Source organism: Microtus oregoni, unplaced genomic scaffold, assembly GCF_018167655.1.
Source record: "Microtus oregoni isolate MIOR12 unplaced genomic scaffold, Mior012 000004F_ref0000308, whole genome shotgun sequence".
NCBI lineage: Eukaryota > Metazoa > Chordata > Mammalia > Rodentia > Cricetidae > Microtus > Microtus oregoni.
This window is the reverse complement of record NW_024543063.1, coordinates 46,048,563-46,071,669: the sequence shown is the minus strand read 5'-3', so window position 1 is coordinate 46,071,669 and position 23,107 is coordinate 46,048,563. Positions and strand designations below refer to the sequence as shown.

The window sequence follows — 23,107 nt, the reverse complement described above, 5'->3', positions numbered from 1 at the left end:
AGGATTCATTTATTTTTATTTTATGTGCATGGGTGTTTTCTTGCATGCGTATCTGTGTGCCGGGTGTGTACAGTGTCTTCAGGGGCCAGAAAAGGATCCGTTGGAGCTGAAATGAAAGAGGGTTGTGAATTACCATACAGGTGCAGGGCATTCCGAAGAGTGGCCAGCGCTCTTAACCACTATGCTTTCTCTTTAATGCCCTGTAGTATTTTTTTAATACAAGTTCTCACAATTAGGCCAGGTTGGCCTCAGACCCATGTTCTTCTGCCTTTCACATCCTAAGGGCTGTACCGGGCGTGTTCCTCCAAGTTTGTTTAAGCAGCAAATTTAGAGGCACCCTTGTTCAAGGTCAGTAAACAAGGGACCACAGAATTTCTTACACTGTCCTTGTTTGCCTCATCCTAGCCTCTATCTGAAATCCATGCATGGACACCAGCCCCAGGTTCCCTCTGATCTTCCTTGTGCTATCTCTTCTGTAACTCCAGCATCTCCCGTGTCTCTCTCACCAACTGCAAACGCACCCTCATCTCGATACCCTGTTCAGATCTGGGGATATAGCACAGGAGTAGAAGGCCTGCCTAGCACACAGGAGGCCTCGGTTAATCTCCAGCGCCACAAACGCACAAAACTACACTGTACTATGCAAACTGCACTTTGCCCCATTTTCTCTCCTCCTCACAGTAAAACTAAGATCATCGACGACTGTTTCTCTTTTCTTTCCTTCTAGTCTCTCCTAGAAGTTTCCTTTCACCTGATCTGCAAGCACAGATGAGATCGGGGGAGGAGGATCCTGCAGGAGTGTGGAGCAGAGAGATCCTGCCTCAAAAGCTTCTCCAAGACGTGAGGCACCCTTCACACTCTTGCGCTGCCCTACAGTCAGGAGTTCACTAGAGGGGTTGGGGGTGAAGATGAGGGAGCAGAGAGTTGTGACTGGAGAAGCTGGCAGGACAGGGAAAGCAGAAGCTGAAAGTCCAGAGCTGGAGAACCGCTAGGATGTCCACAGATGGAGAAATGGAAGTGACCTTTGGTTGGGGTGAAGGGAATTATTTGAACAAAGGTGTGCACATAGGTTTACTCTGAATGAGCCTTTTATCTTGTTAAGGAAAATATTACCTTGCTTTCAGGACACATGGCTGCCTAGGACCTCTCTAAAGGTTCCCCATTCTTTCCTGTTCAGGTCTGAGGTTCCGCACAGCTCATCCCTACTTAGTCATGGCTCTTTTTCATTTGAAATGCATTGGAAACTAGAACTTTCCAAGGCCCCTCACCCCATAGTTGAAATCCAGTTCAAGGTCACTTATCTTACTTGGCAAATCTTTAAAATTTCACTTCCTAGTTTCAGAAGTCTGTGACTCAGGCTGTGCCCAGGAGCCTGATTCCCTGAGAAAATGATGTGGGGCTCAATCCTAAATGGCCTTAATGCCCCCTGAAAACTGGCCATGGCCTCTGTATCCTAGCTTTGCAGGTAGAGGGTGCAGTGCTGTCCGGGTCCCTTCTCAGGGGCTTTACAGGGGCATTTAGCACTTCCCCCGACCTGAGTGACCAGCACACAGCCGTCACTGCTTCTCCTTGATTCTACTGCTTAGCGTAGTCAAGTTTCTCTCTCTCTCTCTCTTTAACATACTCTGGTTCAAACCAAGGTTCCAGCCCTGCCTGACCAATTCACTCTCTGCTCTGAAGTTCCTGACCTAATGAACAATTGGGCTTGGGGATTGAGAGATCCCAGCTCTGCCAGCTCAGGGTCATGGAACTAGTTTCTTTCTCTTCCTTCTCTCCTCTCTGTCTCTCTCTCTCCTTCATTTCTTGCTTTCTTCCTTTCTTCTTTTTGGTTTTTCAAGACAGAGTTTCTCTGTGTAGCCTTGGCTGTCTTGGAATTTACTCCGTAGACCAGGCTGGCCTCAAACTCACAGAGATCCACCTGCCTCTGCCTCCCAAGTGCTGGGATTAAAGGTGTACACCACCACTGTCTGGCTAGTTTCTTTCTGTTAACTGAACAGTCCGGTACTTGTCCCTAACCCTGAGCCACAACTCTGTCAAATACTGCACCATCATTTAGAGGCCCTGTATCACCAATGACCAAGACCAGAGAAAACAAGTGTTGGGACCAATTGGAGTCCTGGCCTTCAGTTGCTCTTCCCTGTCTAGAGCCTTCTAATTGGAGTTACTAAAAGCTGTGCCTTGCCTAGAGGATCAGAGGATGGGATTTTCACCTGTTGGCCATTGACTGCTGGGTATTTAAGCCTCCATGGTGCTATTAAAAAAGGGTTTTTGTAACAGTAAAAAAAAAAAAAGGTCCGTGTGTCTGTCTGTCTCTGTGTGTGTTTCCTCAACCTCCAGCCCCTTGTCTGAAGCTTACAAACTGTATTGTAGCACATAGAGTGCAGACGGGGGCACGGTGCATGGCAAACAAGTGGAATAAAGAAAACTCTCAGGGCATTTTCAGGTGTGTGTGTGTGTGTGTGTGTGTGTGTGTGATGCACACCAACAGAAGTGGGGTGTAGAGAAGAAGATGCGGAGAGCATCTGCAATGAGATACTACTGCATGCCCATCCGTCATAATCAGATTTAAAACCATAAAACCACGAGACATGTGTGGGACACACTTGTAATGGCAGCCCTTGGTAGGCTGAGAGAGGACGTGGAGCAGCTGGCTGGGGATGAAGAGGCAGTTGGGCAACTTTTTAAAAAGTTGAATGAGCACGCACTTGTTTCATGACTCAGAGGCCTGCTCTCAGTTCATCCGAAAGAAACGGAGCATCACATTTTGCCTACACAAAGTCATTAATAATTCCTGCCCCATCCACTCAGGTGTATTTATCTCATCAGTTGCTGAGGGGGCAGAGTGTGGTGCGAACACACAGGGAAGCCACTCTAATGAAAGGAACGAGCTACTTCTTAAATCTCAAAAGCAGGAGGTGAAGGCAGAGCCAGTCACAAACGGTTCCTTTTGTATTATGATAGACAAGGCAAACTTACAACCATAGGAAAAGGGTGAGGTGGTTGCCAGGGGGCAGAGTTCAGGGAAATGATTAACACACGGGGCAGGAGGGAACTTTTTGAAGAGAAAGAAACAGGGTATGTATTTGGGGGTGGTTGTAGGGCCCTGGTCTCCCTTTTTCCTGTGGTGCATTTATGGGGACAGTTTATGATCAACTAACTAAGCTTCCTGTGTGTTTCTGTGCTATGCCTGCCCCACCTGGTGGTTAGCTGCAGGGCATTTACTCCATTGTTAATATGGTAATTTCCCACCTGCCTGGGCGGAGATCCTTGTGCTGCAGTCAGGTAGATAAGGACTCCCCCAATGCTGAATAAAGTGGCATTCGGCTGATCTCCTTTCGAATGACCCTGGTCTCTCTGTGTCTTCTTTTCAATCTCCAGGCCCTTGCCCGACTCGCGTTCGGTACAGTGGCGCGCGAACTGTACCGAGGGTGTAACACCAAATCGGTTGTTACAGGTGGTTACACTCTTCAGTTAGTCAAAATTTAAAACGGTTGACTTCAAATGTGTGTAGACACTCCACAACAAAGCTCTTACAAAATAAGGCCACCAAAGGTCTAAAAAGTGCCCAATGCACCCCACCTTTGGTGAAGCACCCTGTGCAGTAGCGGACATGAAACTCCCCCATGAAGCCTTTGCAGCAAGCACTGCCTCAGACTGAGGGAAGAGCTCTTAGCGCCTGAGCCAGGGCAGAATGCTATCCTTGCCTGCCCCCTGGTGGTCAGGATGGGCAATGCAGGCACTTCATTTTTTTTTTTTTTTAATTCTATCTATTTGTGTTTTTACATCATGTATCTGTATCCCTTTCATTTCCCCATCCCGTCGCAACTGCCTTTTGGCACTGAACACCCCCCAAATAAAGCACAATTTAAGAGAAAAAAGGAATAATAATAATAATATTGATAATAAATTAAAACGGAAAAACTTAAAAAGATCTCGTCATGGCAGGTGACCTGAGCTTGTGGGAGCTCATGGACTCTGGGCCAACAGCTAGGCCCACCGCATGTGGGTGATGGGTGTGTAGATTGATCTGTTTGTGGGGCCCCAAGCAGTGGGATCAGGACCGTCCCTGGTGCATGAGCTGACTTTTTGGAACCTATTCCCTATGCTAGGATGCCTTGCCCAGCCTTGACAGGAGGAGCTTGGTCCTGTCTCAACTTGATAGGCCCTACTTTGTTGACTCCCATGGAGGCCTGCCCCTTTCTGAACAGAGGAAGAGGGGATGGGTGGGAGTAGATGGGAGGTGGGGAGAGAAAACGGGAAGAGAGGAGGGAGGGGGAAACTGGTTGGTATGTAAAATAAATGAAAAAAATTAATAAAATTATGGAAAAAATCTTGTCATGGAAGTTGCAGTATGACTGCCTGCTTGTCACCTACAGTTTGACCTTTAAGGAGATCCTGTTTTGTCACCTGCAGTTTGGCCTTTCAGGAGGTCCTGTTTTGTCACCTACAGTTTGGCTGGTTTCACGTTTCCCCCCTTTCACACGTATTCTGTCCCCATCATTGGATTTTTCTTATTCTGTCATATGCTAAATTCAGAATTCCTATATGCACTAAAGCGAAGAATACACTGGTGTGTGTGATGGCTGATGTTAGGGGCTGTGTTTCAGGGGGAAAAGGAAATGAGGTGGTGAATTCTGTGATTATACTAAAAGCTAAGGCATGGCCCGAGGGACTCGAGTGAACCCTTTGAAGGAGCCATCTATCTATAGGTGGGACAGAAGAAGGTGTGACGTATTGTCTGTATTCTTTGTCACCTGTCGATTATTGCCTGTTTCATTACTGGGTTCAGTGTCTCTACCCTGTGTCTACTCTGACCACGTAGACATTTTTTCTTGTTGTTATTCCCTAAACGATATAGTCTGGCAACTATTTACTCAAAATTGACATCGCACTAGACATTCACGGTAGGTTAACTGCATTCATTTAAATAAAAATATTCGTGTGCATTAACGTTTTGCCTGCATGTTTGTATGTGCACCACATGCATGCAATGCCTGCAGAGGACAGAACCCAGTAACTGGAGTTATAGGTAGTAGTGACGATCCACCATATAGGTGTTGGGAACTGATCCCGGACCCGCTGGAAGAGGATCCTAACTGTTCTTAACTGCTGTATCATATCTCTAGTCACCTATGTTCACCTAAAGAATATGCACTGCTAGGTTTATGCAAAGCCTAGCAATTTTATGTAAGGGCTGTGAGCATCTGCGTATGTAAGCTTGTCCTCTGGAGTGCTGGAGCCAATCCCGATGGATACCAGGGGATGGCAAAGCCATTTTTTTTTTTTTTTTTTGTACTTTGTGGTTTTGGGAACAGGGTGTGATGAAGCCAGTGCGGTTTCAGATTTTTCTTTGTAGAAGAGGCTAGTTTGCCCCGAAACTCCCAATTCTCTTGTCCTCCTCTTGAGGACTGGGATTGCAGGTGTATATCATCAGGCCTGGTCAAAATCTTATTTTAAAAGGGAGCCTTAAGGCTCGGGGAACTCTTCCTCTCTCCAGATCTTAGTCTATACAACAGCGGTTCTCAACCTGTGGGTCAGCATCCCACTGTGGGTTGCCTTCAGATATCCTGTATATCAGATAGTTACATTACGATTCCTAACAGTAGCAAAACTACAGTTATGAAGTAGCAACGAAATACTTTTATGATTGGGAGGCTGCCACAAGACAAGGAAGTGTATGAAAGGGTCTCAGCATTAAGAAGATTGAGAACCACTACTCAGTAAGGAACTCAGTAATGGCGGGTGTGCTAACTGGTTTTATGTCAACTCAACACATGCTAGAGTCATCTGAGAGGAGAAAGCTTCAATTGAGAAAAAGCCTCCATAAGATCAGGCTGTAGGCAAGCCTGTAAGGCATGTTTAAATTAGTGATTGATGTGGGAGGGTCCAGCCCTTAGAGGGTGGTACCATCCCTGGGCCTCTGCAGTAGGATGTAGAATCCTTTGGGAATATGCCCAAGGGTGATATAGCTGGATCGTACTTACAGAAGATCTGTTTCCAGCTATTTTAAAAGACAGGGTCTCACTGTGTACCCTTGGCTGGTCTGGAACTTGTTGTGACTTAACTTCACAGATACCTTCCTGCCTCTGCCTGACCAGTGAGTGCTAAGGTTAAAGGTGTTTGCTCCTAGTTTTAAAAATATTTTTAAAAAAATTTTATTTAAAAGTTTTTTCACTTTACATATCAACCACAGTTCCTACTCCCTACCCTCCTCCCACTCCCCTCCCTCCTTACCCCTCACCCAACCCCCTTACCCACTCCTCAGAAAGGGTAAGACCTCCCATGGAGAGTCAAGAAAGTCTGGTATATCAAGTTGAGGCAGGACCAAGCCTCTCCCCACCTTTAAAAATATTTTTAATATTCAAATTTTAACTTAATTTTATGTGTGTGGTTGTTTTGTCTGCATGTATGTCTGTGTACCACTTTCATGACGGATACCCGGGCTAGAAGAGTTATCATGTAGGTGCTGGGAATTGAACCTGGGACCTCTGGAAGAACAGCCAGAGCTCTTAACCCACGAGCCATCTTTCCATCTCTTATTTCTAGTTTTTAAAAATTAATTAATTTTAATTTATATATCTGTGTACCAATGCATGCAGCGCCCCTGGAAGTCAGAAGAGGGCATTGTCTCCTTGGGCCTGGAACACAAACAGTTGTGAGCTGTCCTGCTGGGTTCAAACTTCAGTTTTCTGGAAGAGCAGCTGGTGCTTTCAACTGCTGAGTCATTGCTCCAGCGTCCATTTTTAACGTTCTGAGGAATCTCTACACTGGGTTTTCATAGTGGACGCACCAGTTTCCCAGTGTGCACTCCCACAAATCCTGTATTTGTTTTCTTCTCTCTTTCTCCTCTTCCTCCGTTTTAAACTGATCTTCACCATTCTGACTGTGGTAAGATGAAATCTCAAGGTACTTTTAATTTACATATGCCTGATGGCTATGGATGTTGAACATTAAAAAAATATATATTTCTTGGCTATTTGTATTTCTTTTGTTTCTCTCTTTTTAATTCCACACTCCAGTTTGTTTGTTTATTTATATTTTATTGGTGTTTTGCCTGTATGTATGTCTGTTTGGGGGTGTTGGATCCTGCAGTTACAAAGGTTGTGAACTTCCATGTGGATGATGGGAATTGAACCCAGGTTTTGTGGAAGCATGTTCCAGTTTTTAATTAAGTTGTTTGTTTGTTTGTTTGTTTTTGGTGTTTAGCCTTCCTTCCTTCCTTCCTTCCTTCTTTCCTTTTCTTTGTTTTTGAGTTTGTTCTATGTTCCAAAAAACAGCCCTCTTTCATATGTATAGCCAATAAAGACTTTTTTCCCATTCTGTAGGCTACCGCTCCACTCAAATGATGGTTGTCCTTTGCTATACAGAAGGCTTAGTTTCATGAGGTCCCATTTGACAATTGTTGGTCTTAAATGTGTATTACCAGAGTTCTGTTTAGATAATCCTTCCCCGAGTCTCTAAGTCCAAGTGTGTTACTATATTTTATATCAGGTCTCATGCAGCATTTATTGAAGATATTGTCTTTTCTCCAATGTGTATTGTCAAAATTCAGGGGGCTGGATGAGTGCAGGCTTATGTCCGGGTCCTCACTTATAGTCTATTGATCAGTATGTCTATTTATACTCTAGTACTGTGTTGTTTTTATTACTGTAACTCTGTAGTATAACTTGAAATCAGGGATGTTGGTGTCCAGCAGTGTTTTTATTGTTTATTATTATTTGGGTTATTCTGGGTCTTTTTTATGTTTCCATTTGGAGACTATTTTTTGTAGGACACATGTATCTAGAAGTTCATCCATTAGTTTAGTGAAGTTCTAAATTTAAAAACGCAGAACGAAGGCCTCACAGGAACAATTTATTATTATGTGTGGTATGGGGTGTGTGTGCGTGCTTGCACATGTATGTATACATGCATGAAGGTATGCATAGATGTAGGTGTGGAGATCAGAGGACAATTTTCTTGAGTTCTGGCTTTCTCTGCTTTCCGACCTGCTGCCAAGGGAGCCCTCGCTGTCATATGCTCCTGTTGCCTGCTGCCTGGGTGGAGTGTCTTAGGCCCAGAGTGTGACAAAAACGTGATCTTCTCTCAAAGTAAGGTGATACCAGACTAATAAAGCGCTCTCCCCTCTCTCTCTCTCTCTCTCTCTGCAGAAGCAGACACTAAATACTTAGGGAAACATCTGCAACCATACCCATCCAATATAATATTTCAGGCCCCTTAGGTTAAGTATTGGTGAGGATACAAAGATAACTGGTGTCTTCATGCTCAGTTGGTGTGAGATGATGATTTTGAAGGTGATTAAACATTATTTTTTTTTTTTTTAAGTTTTTCTGATTCTGGGGATTGGGCCTAAGGTCTTTCATGTGCGAGACACGTGCTCCACCATGAGCTCCAGTCTCAACACCCTCCCCCCCTTTTTGACTTTTTATTTTTGAAACAGGCTCTTTCTAAGTTTATCAGATGACTTGAAATTTGCTCTGTAGCTCAGGCAGGTCTTGACATGGGATCTTTGGCCTCGGACCTCCGAGTAGGATTACAGGCCCGTGTCACCTAATCTGGCTTTATTTTCTTTTTGGTGGTGCTGGGCATTGAATCCCAGGGCTTTGCACATCCTAGATAAGGGCTCTACCATTGAGCTGGCCTCCAGCCCTACAGTTTCTTAATGGTTCAACATACTTTCCACATGACTCAGTGACTCTGCTCTAGGTCTGAATTCTAAAGTTTGAAAGCAAGTGATCATATGAAGTCATGCGTGTAAATATCCATAAATCTTTATTAAAAGGAGCCAAACCTGTTAACACATGTGCAGGCAAAGCATTCATACATATAAAATAAATGTGTATTTATTTACTTATTTATGTGTATGTATGTATGTATGTGTCTTAAAAAGTAGCCAGACCTGGGGGCTAGTGTAAAGCTTGCTGTACAAGGCTGAGTACCTTGCATCAGATTCCTTGCACACATACAAAAGCCAGGCATAGGCCAGGCATGGCGGTGTGCACTTGTAACCTCAGTGCTGAGAGGTGGGGACAGACAGATCCTGGGTGCTAAGTTGATAGCCAGTCTAGGTAAATCTGTGAGACCCAGGCTCAGTCAGAAATCCTGTCTCAAAAAATTAATGGGAAAATAATTGAGGAAGATATCCTAATATCAATCTTTGGTTTTAACTCATGCTTGCAAAAGCTAGTATTCTTGCTTATGCATACATAGGGGGATTAGTTATACATGGAGGACTTTAGTCAAACAAGAGAGATGTGGGAGGTAGGGGAAAGGGGAATATTTAGGGACAACAGTGGGTTGACACAATTACCCACATAGATGCCCTGGCAAGTGGGAGAAAGTCAGGTGACCCTGAGGTTGCAGGGGGACTGTGACGGTCAGGAAGATGCCTCCCTGCATGATCAGGCCCCCACAGAGCTAGGCGGTAGGAACCTCTGCTCCTTGACATGTCTGGATCCATCTCCTGTTTCCCACCACAATCCCACAACCAGGGAAGATCTCATAGATGACCCTTTTAGTAGATGTGCAGCGGTCAAGCAAGTGTGGCCTCGCAGTATTTGTAGACCAAATGGTGCTGGAGTAATGGCAGAAGACAGGACACAAGGAACCTACCCGGGCCCTCTCTACCTATTGCAGGGTGGTTCAGGGATCAGCATCCTGTGCACATACCTAGTCCTGCATCTAATTTGGTCTGACTGGAATTATGTGTGCCAGCGGAGAGGCTTGTCTTAAGAATACTCTTAACACTTTTCTTTTTTAGGCTGTAGAGTGCATTTTGCTTAACTTCTCTTTTTTAAAAAAATTTTTTATTTATTTATTTTACATCCTGACCGCAGTTTCCCCTCCCTCCTTTCCTCCAAGCCCCTCCCCCACCTCCTCTCTGCCTTCTCCATCCACTCATTCCCCATTTCTTTTTTTAATATACACTTTGACCTTCCTTCCTTCTTCCCTCCCTCCCTTCCTTCCTTTCCTTCCTTCTTATCTTTTTATATTGTAAAACAATCTTTTCTCATTTTACATACTAATCCCAGTTCCCACTCCCTCCCTTCCTTCTGCTCCCCCACCTACTCTCCCCCCCCCATCCACTCCTCAGAGAGGGTAAAGCCTCCCATGGGAGTCAACGAAGTCTGGCACATCATTTTGAGGCAGGTCCAAGGCCTTCCCCCCTATATCTCGGCTGAGCAAGGTACCCCTCCAAAGAGAATGAGCTTCAAAAAGTCAGTTAAACCATTAGGGATAAGTCCTGGTCCCAATGCCAGTGGCCCCACAGACTTCCCAGTCACACAACTGTCCCCCACATTCAGAGGGCCTAGTTTGCTCCTATGCAGGTTCCCTCGCTGTCAGTCCAGAGTCAGTGAGCTCCCACTAGCTCACGTCAGGTGTTTCTGTGGGTGTCCCCATCATGGTCTTGACCCCTTTGCTCATAGTCTCACTTCTTCCCCCCACTTCTATTCAGAAAATGTCATCTGGCTGACCTGGGGCTGAGATCTTCCTGCCTAGCTTCCTTGGTGCAGGGGTTACAGCTGCAGGATTGTATCACACTGAAAATGGAGGATAGGTTGCTTTAAATGCCAGTGATGGGTGGATGCTGTCTTCAGGGTCAATATCTAAGGCCTGGGGCCTTTACATTTTCCATAATTAATGGCCACAGTGGCTGGGACCTGGGAGCTCTAAGTTCTACATTCTTAGGGCTTGTTTCCTGCCTCCACTTCTATGTGCAAACCCAGTCTCTGCTGCTTTGTCCTAAGTGGGGAGGTGTCTTAGGGTTACTATTGCTGTGATGAAACACAATGACCAAAGTACCTTGGGGAGGAATGGGTTTATTTAGCTTATACATCCATATCACTGTTCATCATCAAAGGAAGTCAGGACAGGAACTCAAACAAGGCAGGAACCTGGAGGCAGGAGCTGATGCAGAGGCCATGGAGGGGTGCTGCTCACTGGCTTGCTCCTCATGCTTTTTTATAGAACCCAGGATCACCAGCCCAGGGATAACACCACCCACAATGGGCTGGGCCCTCCCCCAACAATCACTAATTAAGAAAATGCCCCACAGCAGGAACTCATGGAGGCATTTTCTCAATGGAGGTTCCTTCCTTTCATTTAACTCCCAGCCTGTGTAAAGTTGACAGAAAACTAGCCAGCACAGAGGAGTGTGTTGAGGTGAGCCCCACCACAAGGGCAAAATCCTTGGGAGTAGAAGTGGTGCCGTGACTTATAATTGGGTAATGCAAATCCTGTCAAGGTTTATGTGCTAGAAGCTTTATCTGCGTTGTGGAAATGCTGAGAAGTGATGGAATCTCTATGAGGTGGGGCCTGGTGGGGGTTAATTAGGCCCTGGATTCACTGCTCTTGACAGGGGTTAGTGCAGTTCCAATAAACCTCAGAGTTCAACTGTCAAATAGCATGGGAAGCCCCTGTGTTTGCCTTGTAAATGGAGACTGTTTGTTTCCCCGCCGCCCAGGCCTGAAAAATCACACAGAAACTGTATTAATTAAAACACTGTTTGGCCAATGACTCTAGCATAGTTCTAGCAGCTCTTACATTTTCAATTAACCCATTTCTCTCCATCTGTGTGTTGCATGAGGCTGTGGCCTACCGGGTAAGGTTCTGGTGTGTCCTTCTACGGCAGCTACACTGTGTCTCCCCGACTCTGCCTGCTCTCTCTCTATGTCTTTTCCAGCCTGGCTATATTCTGCCCTGATGTAGACCAAGGCAGCTTTGTTCATTAGCCAATAAAAGCAACACATATACAGGAGGACATTCCACACCATTGCCTCTTACTTGGCTGATTTCCTTTTGGCTCTCTGCTGTGTTGTGAGCCAGTCCAGTGTCCCATTAGGAGAAGGTATCCAATTTTAGAGTTTTCTGTCTTAGAACTGAGTTTAGAGAAAAAACTTTCTTTAAAAAAAAAGGTTTTAAATTCATTCATTTGTGTGTGTGTATGTGTGTGTGTATGTGTATATGTGTGTGTATGTGTGTGTGTGTGCGTGTGTGTGTGAACCACAGAACACATGTGAAAGTCAGAGAACAATGTGGGTTCTGGGTTCAAATTCATGTTGTCAGGCTTGATGGCATGTGCCTTTAATGGCTGAGCTGTCTTGCTAGCTCAGAACTCTTCTTTTTATAAGTTGCTGGTTTAGATCTTTTGTTATAGTAATAGAAAATGGGCTTATATGGGGCTTGTATAAATGGGGTCTGTGGGAACTTGTTTGTATGAATGGAGTCTGTGGGAACTTGTTTATATGAATGGAGTCTGTGGGAACTTGTTCATACAAATGGGGCCTATGGGAACTTGTTTGCTGGCTTATAGTGGGAAGGGCAAAGTGTTACCCACGAGCCAGGACAGGATCTTGCTGAGATGTGAGAAAGGAATTTGGTCACCCAGGTTACTGAACTCCTCCCCGGGGTACATTACTAGTGGTGGAGGGTCTGAGAAGTGAGAGGAGAGGAAAGGAGTGGGTGAAGCTGAGGTGAGGGAGGCAGGGGGGAACCCTTGCCTACTGTAGCACGAAGAAAGATGTTGTCTGTTGGGACTCACCCATCCACAGCCCCCTGTATGTTTGCTGTGTTTAACAGAAAGTGACCCTTATCAGACTTAGCAAGGAACATATATCATGTATAGGAGCCTCCATAATTGTTCGGTGTATGAGTTTAATGACTATGTAAAAGTATGGATCCCCTCTTGCTGTGGGACAATGGTCTTGTGTCCTGTAAAGATTTGTCACTTGTATTGGTTTAATAAAATGTTGGTTGGCTAGTAGCCAGACAGGAAGTATAGGCAGAGTGACCAGAACAGAAGAATTCTGGGAAAAGACTCAGTCTGCAGTTGTCACCCAGACCATGAGGAAGCAAGATGAGAACGCCTCTTTGATAAAAAGGTACCAAGCCTTTTTTATCATGGCTAATACAGACAAGAATTATGAACTAATTTAAGATGTAAGAATTATTTAATAAGAAGCCTGAGCTAATAGGCCAATCAGTTTATAATTAATGTAGGCCTCTGTGTGTTTCTTTGAGACTATATGATTATGGGACCTGGTGGGATAAAAACCTTTCTCAACACCATCTGTCTCTTCTTAAGGTATTTGGAAACCTCAGAATAATCTCACTCACACTTAGGACAAACTGCGACTTGCCACAGGGTTCTATAACTCCATATGCCTGCCCCCAGCTTCTTTTAGCTCCTGCATCTTTTGAGGCAGAGTCTGGGTCCAGAACTGCAGCCTTCTGGCCTTCAGGGCTCGGCCCACAGCAGGCTGGATGTCCAGCTGCAGGTACTGCTCATCATGGTCAAACATGGGCCAGTGGGGTAGACCCTCACTGTTGGGGTTCCTGTAGACACATCCTCCCAGCAGGGAGATCAAAGGTTACTTTGGGTTCTGTTGAACTTGGACCACATTCTCTGATTTGGGTCAGTTAGGGAATTATGGTAATTTAGTGGTAGGTATACTGATGTAGGAAAACAAGGAGACCTTACTACTGTCTGTTCCATGAGGGACAAAGATACCTGACATGATTTCCCCCTCTTTTCCGAGGTATACTCTAAAGAATAGTACTATAGGGGCTGGAGAGATAGCTCAGAGGTTAAGAGCATTGCCTGCTCTTCCAAAGGTCCTGAATTCAATTCCCAGCAACCACATGGTGGCTCACAACCATCTGTAATGGGGTCTGGTGCCCTCTTCTGGCCTGCAGACATACACACAGACAGAATATTGTATACATAATAAAGAAAGAAAATATTTTTTTTTAAAAAAAGAATAGTACTATAACACTACAGCTCTACATCTGTGTCACTGGGCGATGATCAGAGACCAGTACCTACAGTTGTCTAAGAGGATCCTGAGGTGGGGATGAGGCTATCGTGTGACGAAAGACCCATGATTGCTAATGAAATCACTAACCACAAGGGCAGCCCTAGATGTCAGTCAACTCCTCAGAGGTTAAGGGAGAGGCGTGTTCTCACCCGTGTCGTGCAAAGTTGGCCCAGTACTTCATCATCATCCTGCTCAGCTGCTCCTCCTCCTCAGTGAGGTCAACTGCAGAAGGGGGAGGGAGATTAAGGCTCCAGACTCTTGCTTCTCATGCAGCGTCCACTCAAGTTCTACACTCACCGTTCCAGCTGTAGCCTGGTCCCTTCTCTTCCCTTCCTGCCACCCATAATCCACTCCTGCACCTGCACATTCTGTCTTACTCATCCCAGCCTCCAATGCCTACTCCTTTGGGTTCATTCATGCTCCAGAATGTCCTCCTTCCTTCCAACCAAAGGAGGTTGGGCATAATCATTCCTTTAGAATACTCTTCTCACGCTAGGAGTCACAGTGCTTGCCTCTAATGTCAGCACTCAGAAGACTGAGACAGGAGAACTGTCAAGAACTATGGGCTACACAGGGAGACTTTGCCTCAAAAAGTCAAAGCAAGCAAATAAGCAAGTACTATAAAACAGCCCATTCTACCGTCATGACTGTTTCTATGGCTCATGCAGGGAGGGACAGCTGGAGGAAACAGAGGCAGGAGTGGGAAGGGATTGGGTTTCTAACCTCACATCAGCCTTTTGAGATACATCATGGTATACAAGTCAGGCGGTCTTTCCTCTGAACCTCAACACCCCCTCTGAATATGCCTGAGGGGCCTGCCGCCTGGGGGATAAAGACACTTACCTTGGGTGCCTCCCCAAAATGATCTGAAGATAAAGAGAATCTCATCACCATGGTCGGCCTTCACATGGGGTGGTTTAGAGTCCTTGAAAAAATTGGGTCGATGCTGGAACTCATAGAAGTATACAGGGGCACGGGAACCTGCAGGCAAGGACAGGCTGAGAATGGACCCTTGCCTGGGGATGTCCTTCCTCAACTGTGATGACAAGATAGCTAACTGGATGTAGGGCCAAAGCTGGACAGAGTTTGAATAGTGAAATGTGAAACCCCATGCTGGAGCAGGGTCTTAGGGTTAAATCACAGTCTCGGAAATCTTTGCTATACAGTCTTATGATATTGTGATCACTTAGTTTCCTCACCAGTGAAATTTGGAAGTTTCCTATGTCTTAGACAAGTCCCAAGAATTAGATGAGGGGCATTAAGTGCCTGCCCTCAGACAGGGTGGGGGTCTGGACACCCCAGAGTTCAACTGTGCACCACGGCTTTGAGCTGCCCGTAGGCATCGGACCTCAGCTCCAGATGTACTCACGCTGAAAATGCGCTACTTGCAGCGCAGGCACCACAAAGGTGAAGTCTTCCATCATCTCCGTGAACTGCACTTGGAGAAGCTGAGTGTCCTCATTGTCTCCCATGTACTCCTCCATAAGCAGGTCACTAAATTCAGGGGGCCACATCTGGCCCAGAGGGATCAGGGAGAGTTATATTAGACAGTCCCTGAGGCAGTCAGGTTACAGCCTCAGGATGAAGAGTCTGGCCCAGCAACAGATAAATTAAATCAAGAAGGGTCCAGGCTCTGGGGGAACTCAACCCACAAGTACCATCATGGTTCAGTCTTTGTCCCTGCAAGTTGTTGAACGAACAGGATATGGTGGAGATGCACTCTACTTATAGTGCCCAAGAAATCTCACCATCTGTGCCGCCCTTCTCCTCAGGATAGCTTGCACGGTCTGTCTGTCCAGTTCCTTCTGGGAGTCAGTGGCGCTAATGCTCTAAGTGGTAAGAGGAGAGTCTGTGCTGTGGTCAAGAGCCCATGGAACTATAGAACAGGCTTCCCAGAGACCAAGGGCCTTGCGCCTGGGCCTTACCGAGGGGATGATCCAGCCATACTCATCATTATTGACACCAATAATGCTGGGGACAGATTGGAAGTCAGCAGAGGCAAGCAACTCCTTGGGATGCCTGGGCAGGAAGACACCATCAACTATGCCAGGGATGATCTTGAAGGCCTGAAGGAACATTGGCTGTTAAGGAGGAAGGCCAGGTCCTTGACAATTCTGATCTTGGGCTATGTCTCCCATTCCTCTCTGTCTCGTTTTAGGATTGTCACACCTGGTCCATGAGATCCCATAGCTGATTTACCATATCCTGGTGTTCAGCTCTCTTCCTGGGTGCTAGGTTATGAGGGATGGAATGAAGGCAGTGTCCAGGGGAGTTGAAGGCAGCCTAGGGCAGGCTACCCTACTTCCTACCATTTAGTCCAACCTTGTTAATAGCCATAATCTCATCTTCAGTCTTGTCTCGTAGACAGTTCACCAGGGCCTCTGAGTCCACCTGCTCACATCCAGACAGGTTGACAACCACCTATAAAGACATCAGGCCAGGGATGGCTCAGCCTTCGAGGAAGGAAAGGTTTTTTTTTTTTTACCAAGGTGCCACTTGGGTTCAGGTGTTCCTCATATCTCATGAAGTACCTGTGTACGTAGGTATGCACATTATGGCAGGTATGAAAATTGTTTCTGTTTCCTGAATGTTTAGAGGTGAAAACCAGAGGGGCTGTCACATATGATGACATACATGCTTTGTTTATACTATCACCATGCCCGAGCATGGTCCTATGGAATACAAAGTCAGTAGGAAGCAGAGAGGAGCACATTCTAGCCTTCAGCTTTTTAGAAATTCTTGTACAGGGAGCAGCTGCCTGGGTACCTCCGTGGTCCTTGTCCACGTTGGTCAGACAGAGAACCAGAGTTTCGGAGGGTGAAAGCTGAGGCAACAGCTCAGGGTTGGGGTGATTGGGGGCACTCACCCTATAGACTGCTTCAGAGGATTCTGAGATGAGGCTTGATATGAGGGCCACCCCACTCTCCATGATGGCTCTGTGGAAGAGTCCTTGGGACATGGGGGACACAACAAGTGAAGACACACTTGTGCCACCTGCTGACTCGCCAAAAATAGTGACACAGTCAGGGTTGCCTCCGAAGTAGGCGATGTTCTGCTGGACCCAGCTCAGGGCGGCCACTTGGTCCAGGTAGCCCCAGTTGCCTCTGGCGTGCTGGTCTCCAGTGCTGAGAAGTGGCAGGGACAGGAATCACAGGGATGCCCTTATTTTTCTCAGGTCCCATTGCCCAATCCAGTCCCAGACTCACCTGAAGAAGCCCAGAACACCCAGGCGGTACTGGATAGTGACCACCACCACATCCTCAGTGGCTGCCAGTATGGACCCATCATACAAGGAAGCCATGCCTATAACCAGAGCACCACCATGGATCCACACCATCACCTGGAGAAGTCAAGATAGGTGCCATGTCTCCCATATAACCCAGCTGGCTTCCCTTCAGGGTTAGTACAACTTCTTCTGTGAGCAGTTGCCCACATAGACAAATGCCCAATTGGCTATCCTGGCATTTCTATGGGTGAGAGGTTCAAACACAGCCATGGACACAAGCCTTACTCTCTGTTTGGAGTTCACCCCAGCACCAAAGCCTGACTGGATTATTCTCAGAAACTTTTGTGGGGGAATAATAGAGATATTTCCTTCATTATGTCCCACGAAAATTAGTCAAAGTGTTCTTTTTTAAGAATACGCACACACACACACACACACACACACACACACACACGTTTAATTGGTGTTTTGCCTGCATGTATGTCTGTGGGAAGGTGTCAAAAGCCCTGAAAGTAGAGTTACAGACAGGTGTGAGGTGCCATGTTGGTGCTGGGAATTGAACCCAGGTCCTCTGGAAGAGCAGCCAGTGCTCTTAACCACTGAGCCATCTCTTCAGCCCCCAAAAGTGTTCTTAAGTCTCATCAGTTCAACAAAAATCAACAGCTAGGTCTTTGGTGACTTCAGAGTGCGGCCACTGAGCACCCACTAGATCTAGACATGGTTGGCAGCTGGTTAGATTATACGAAGAGATTTCTCATCAGGATGCACCGCAGCATGGCCCGAACTGGTCTAATCTTTGTCTAGAAGAAATGCCCTCTTACCCCAGAATGAGCAGGACTTGACACTCACAGGCAGCTTGGAACCCTCGTGGGCATGGTCTGGTGCATAGATGTTAAGGTAGAGGCAGTCCTCAGACATGGGGATAGGAGGCAGGGCCAGCTTCAACAGCTTAAGAGCCTGCATATTCAGTGCACTGATGTCCTGCAGACACCTGGTGACCAACCGTGACAGATAGTCAGCCCAGGGACATGGGGTGCTCAGAAACAGACTCTCAGGGAATGTGCTTCCAAATAGCCTACGCACTTTCTTCCTGATGTCTTGCTTACACACGATCAGTCTCTAAGTACCTGCCCATCAAGGTCAGACTATGGCTCTGGAGAAGCTGAGATGGAGCCCAGATGTCTAGTATAATGTCTCAAGGTTGTTGGGGGGCTTGGATACTCCTCCTCCTGAAGGTGAGAAATCAAGACCTTGGATTGACGGTATTGACATTCACCATTTTTTCACTCCAGTCAACCAGTTCCGGAACAGGACAGCTGTGTTACACTGGAATTCCTGAGTGAGTGGAGGCTAGTTTCCCATAGGGTAGTGGGGACCTCCATCATCCTAAATCTAGACCCCTGGGATCCTCATCTCTTCCATAATCTCCTGTTAGAAGCACATTGTGACATCTTGAATGTCAACTTGATGAGATTTAGAGTCACTATGGAAACAAACCTGTAGGCTTGTTTGGGAGGCTCTTTCTAGGTTATTTGAGATAGGAAGACACGGCCTCCAAGTGGGTGCCTTGAACTGAATAGAAAAGAGATAGTAAGTTGAGCATCTCTTTCTCTCTCTCTCTCTCTCTCTCTCTCTCTCCCTCCCTCCCTCCGGGTGTAATGTGACAAGTCACCCTACATTCCTGCTTCCATGTCTTTCTTACCAAATGGACATTACCCTTGAATTATATATCAAAACAAACTCTTCCTCGTTAAGTTGCCTTGGACATATATTTTGTCCCAGCAATAAGAAAGGCACCTAACATACATATATACTTATTTCTTACCTAGTGACATCTCGCCCTGTAGGGACAGTGGCAGTGGAAGGTGGAGTTTGCACGGAGCTACCATCATCCTCTCTAAGGACCTAGTTTCTGATGTTGTTAGTTGGGGATCTTACAGGTCTTGGGAGTCAACCCAAACCTCTCCCGGAGACCCTTTCCTGGATGTTTGAGAACACTAGAACTAACCTGATTGGTGCCATCCAGATGCCAAGCCTTGAACTAAGAAGCTGGCAGAGTTGTTTTGCTCACTTAATATTAGAAAGTTCTGAAAATGCTCTGGGAAATTCTCCCGCGCAGTGGAAAACACTGTGAGCTTGAGATGAGGAACTACTGCCATCTGGCCCAGAGTCACAGCACCCACCAACCCCGGGCCTCAGGAGAACTTACATGGCCGGATGGGAGGTCCCATCTCTCACACCACTCCATGGTTCAGGTGGCTCAGGGGGAGCAAAGCGCAGTAGTCCCACAGGTGGCTTGGCAAAGGGAATTCCCAGGAAGCTGTGGACACCCACATCAAGGCCCTTCATGTGGATGAGGCTGCCTTGTATCTGGCCTGTGTGTGTGGTCCTGATGGGACTGGCTGAGTCCTGGCCTGTGGATGGAGGGGTGACATCAAGGTTGGGCCTACACAATCAGCTGCCACTACATTAAGGGTTTTTTTTTCCACCCACTTCTTTGTCACCCTCAGCTCAGCCTCTTCCAAGGACCAAAGACAGCAAACGCTACTTTAATGCACTTCTTGTTTGTCACATGACCACACATCACCACTGTCACAACGTATGATTACTGCTGGAGTTTGAAACGAGTTAGGTCCTGCAGTGTGAGTGAGAGAGAGCTGTCAGACAAGAGTGACTATGGCCGTTCCTAGGGCACATTTCTTCTTCTTGAACCATGTGGTCTCTCTCCATGCGCACCTATTGTGAAATGCCATTGGCAGGTTGTGGCAAAGCTGGAAGGCCCTGAACAGTCTTGCTAGAGCGAGCCACCTGATTATGAATTTTCAAACTCTAAATTGGGAGCTGAACAAACTCACTTCCTTTGACCATTATGTGGCTTCAGATATTTTGGTGCAGCTATCTGATCCACTAAGATGTGTAAGTGAAAAGGCACACTCTCCTTCTCTGTCACATGCTGCTCACACAGGGTTTCATGCGGAACGAGAATACTATCCATGCAATTTTGCTTCAGTTACCAGCTACAGGGGCCTCATGGTGTGTTTGTTACAGCCATGAACAAAAATATGCTATAATGTCCATGATTTTAGATTTGTTGCATTAACTGATTATCTTTGAAGTGAAGCCATTGGGTGGTCTTAGGGAGCTCTAATACGTCATAATATGAGGCGATTGATCCCCTTGCTAGGAAGAGTTAAATTGTGGTGCCAGAAATGGAGTGTGAATTTGTAAATAGTTGAAGGGCCAAAGCCTCCATCTATTCTTAGACAACTCCTGAGCCCCGTGTGTAAGGCCCAGGGACCCTGATGTTTCCTGTAGAAGAATCAGGAGCGGATGAGACAGAAGAGAGGGAGGGATCCACATCTGTGCCCTCCTAGGACTTGTTAAAGATGCTTCCTGATATGGGCTCAAACCAAGCACTATTTAAAATGGGAGCCATTAGAGAGGCTAGGCAGACCCCTTGCCTGGAAGGTCCTGGTGACTTTGAGAGCAATGCCAAATGAGGTGAGGGAGAAAGGCCAATGGAGGAAGGCATGAAGAATAGGCATGTGGAAATTGGAAAACTACAAAAGGATGGCAGGAATGGGGGCCTTCAGGTGGGGCCCTGGAGGGGAGAGGATGAAGACTGAGGGACACGTTCAGGAATTCTGCCCACTTAACTCCAAATAACGTGGAAATTGTTTGGCAGGCACAGAGTGCTGTCACCTTTCCCCTGGAAGCCAAGTCCCACCACTGCCTCAGGTCAGGCCAAATCTATAATATCAAATGCACCCTGGGGCCCCTCAGAGCCAATTTCAGGTGCAGGACTGAGCTCCTCTATCCTCAAGAGGAGGCAGCTTTTCTTGAATACCTCTGAGAAAGCCATGCTACCCCTCTGGCCAAGGAAATGACACATTAAAGTCAAACGGCCATGGAGGGTACCATCTTACTGCTTAGTACTTTCCTATAGCTGCAGTTCCAGCCACGGGCCCAGAAGGGAAAGTCCTGACTCCCCATTTAGAGGCTGCTTGCTCTCTGGCCTTGTTCATCTGCAATTCCCCCAAACCCCTTCATTCTTAGCTCCCTCCTTGAAGGAGGGCATCCTTAGTTAGCCTTTCTGCTCTATGACTTAGGGGGCCCACCCTGACTGGGGGGGGGGGATCACACAAGCGCAGGGTTCCTGAGCAATGAACTCCACCATTTCAGCCCTTTCTTGCCCATTTCCTCTCTTAGTCTCCACTCTGCCTCTGCACAGTTTGGCAGCTCTGACACGGTTCCCGGTCACTCCCACGAAAGCCTCACCCTGAACAAGGAGGAGAAGCAGGAGCCCACAGGCCACGGTGGTCAGCCAAGCAGGAATTTGTTCCAGTCCCATGGTTGGTGCCCAGGAGTGTGTCTGAATCCTGTAGGCAGGTCAGGCTTTACCAGAAGGCACCCGAGGACCAGAGCTGGAGTTTGGACCCAGCAGAGTGTGGGCGGGGCCTTGGGTGGGGCCTGGGGGTTGGGTGCTGCAGGAGGGCAACACTGAGTGGTTGGGCTTGTGAAAGCCATAATCAGCAGACAGAAAATGTGATCACTTTCAAACGTTCTGCGGTCCTTGTGGCCTCCTCTGAAGGTGATATGTGGCATCTGTAGCCCCTTCGATACAGTGACCTGAACCTGAAATCCGCAGTCACAGAGTTCATTGGCAAAACAGTCACAGGTCCAAATACGACATTGAGGATGAAAGGGCGGAGCTGGAAGCTGTAACTGGAGATGACAGAAGGGCTTCTCTGAAGTGACACACCTTCAATGGCCCTCATTAGAGAGTGATCACACCTATTATGGGATGAAGGGACCTGGGAGAGCAAATACATGAAACTGCAACTCTTCTCTTTTTTTTTTTTAATATTTTTTATTTACTTATTATGTATACAATATTCTGTCTGTATGCCTGAAGGCCAGATGAGGGCGCCAGACATCTTTACAGATGGTTGTGAGCCACCATGTGGTTGCTGGGAATTGAACTCAGGACCTTCGGAAGAGCAGGCAATGCTCTTAACCACTGAGCCATCTCTCCAGCCCTGCAACTCTTCTCTTAATCCTGAAAACTCCTCTGTAGTTTCTGGACTCGTCCCTGCCCAGGTCCTCATAGTCATGGTCTGAAAATCCCTATGGATTCTTCCTTAGTCTCAGGGACATTTATGTATGTGTGTCTACACACATGTGCACACACATGCATGCACACACATTTATATAAATATGTTATTAAATGAAGAAGAAACTTGAGCATTTTTGAGTATATTCAGTGGGTGACGGCAAACTTAGATTCACAGAACCTGGAGGAATAGAGAGAGACACAGAAGCACGCACACAGAGTCAGAGTATGGAAAGACTGAGATGGAGATGCAGAGGAAGATGGAAGCAGACATTAAGAGTCTATGGGAAGGGCCAGTGTGATGGCTCAGTGGGTAAGGATGGCTACCACGGGGACTGATGAGCTAAATTTGATCCTTGGAATCCACACAGTAGGAGGGGAGAACTGACTCTCAAAAGTTTTCCTCTGCCTTCCACCTGTGTGCCATGGCATGTGAGCAATATAGGTGCACACCTGCCCCTAGTAATTCTTCCAGTTATCCCTATCTATCTCCTAAAGGACCCACAGCCTTCAAAACAGTCCTCTAGCTATGGGCAAGCACTCAAGACACGAGCTTGTGGGTCACTAGCCCATAATAACTACTGAAAGTCTAAAAAGTACCCCGAGATTGCTGTTGGTGAACTGTCCTGTGTATTCAGAGAAACGAGAGCCACATGGCAGAGGGTTTACAGTAGTGAGGCTCAGTGCTGACCTTCCCTGCAACACAGTCTCCTCAGAACACTTGAAGGCTTGGTACTGGGGGAAAGGTGCTGAGCAATCGGCCACACGAGCTCCCCATACCAGAAGCCAGTGCTGGTTCATGTCTCACAAATGTGGCAAATGGAGACCACAGACACCAAGAGAGGGTGAAAGTTTCAGAGTTTATCTTCAGGGAAAGGGGAGCGCCTGAGAGTGAGGGGGTGCAAAGGTTCGATGACTCTGAACAAGATCATCAGTCACCAGGATCCCACC

The 23,107-nt window shown here is 46.7% G+C and overlaps 1 protein-coding gene across 1 annotated transcript; it reads right to left on the bottom strand.

Annotated features, from left to right (window-relative positions):
* Positions 1-12,931: 12,931 nt before the first annotated feature.
* LOC121446819 (pyrethroid hydrolase Ces2e-like) lies at positions 12,932-21,444 on the bottom strand. The gene is made up of 12 exons (XM_041649630.1): positions 21,322-21,444; positions 19,253-19,457; positions 17,893-18,034; positions 17,024-17,157; positions 16,684-16,942; positions 16,140-16,238; positions 15,743-15,883; positions 15,566-15,646; positions 15,187-15,331; positions 14,661-14,798; positions 13,967-14,039; positions 12,932-13,335 (listed from the first exon to the last, which is right to left on the bottom strand). The coding sequence occupies exons 1-12, from the start codon at positions 21,392-21,394 to the stop codon at positions 13,149-13,151; spliced, it is 1,677 nt and encodes a 558-aa protein (XP_041505564.1). The 5' UTR covers positions 21,395-21,444; the 3' UTR covers positions 12,932-13,148.
* Positions 21,445-23,107: the final 1,663 nt, after the last annotated feature.

Coding starts and splice junctions, on each gene's coding strand:
- LOC121446819 (XM_041649630.1), bottom strand. CDS start 21,394: ATGGGACTGGAACAAATTCCTGCTTGGCTGACCACCGTGGCCTGTGGG. Junction 18,035..19,252: donor GGGACCTCCCATCCGGCCAT/GTAAGTTCTCCT, acceptor GTTGGTCACCAG/GTGTCTGCAGGACATCAGTG. Junction 17,158..17,892: donor ACGAGGGTTCCAAGCTGCCT/GTGAGTGTCAAG, acceptor TGACTTCTCCAG/GTGATGGTGTGGATCCATGG.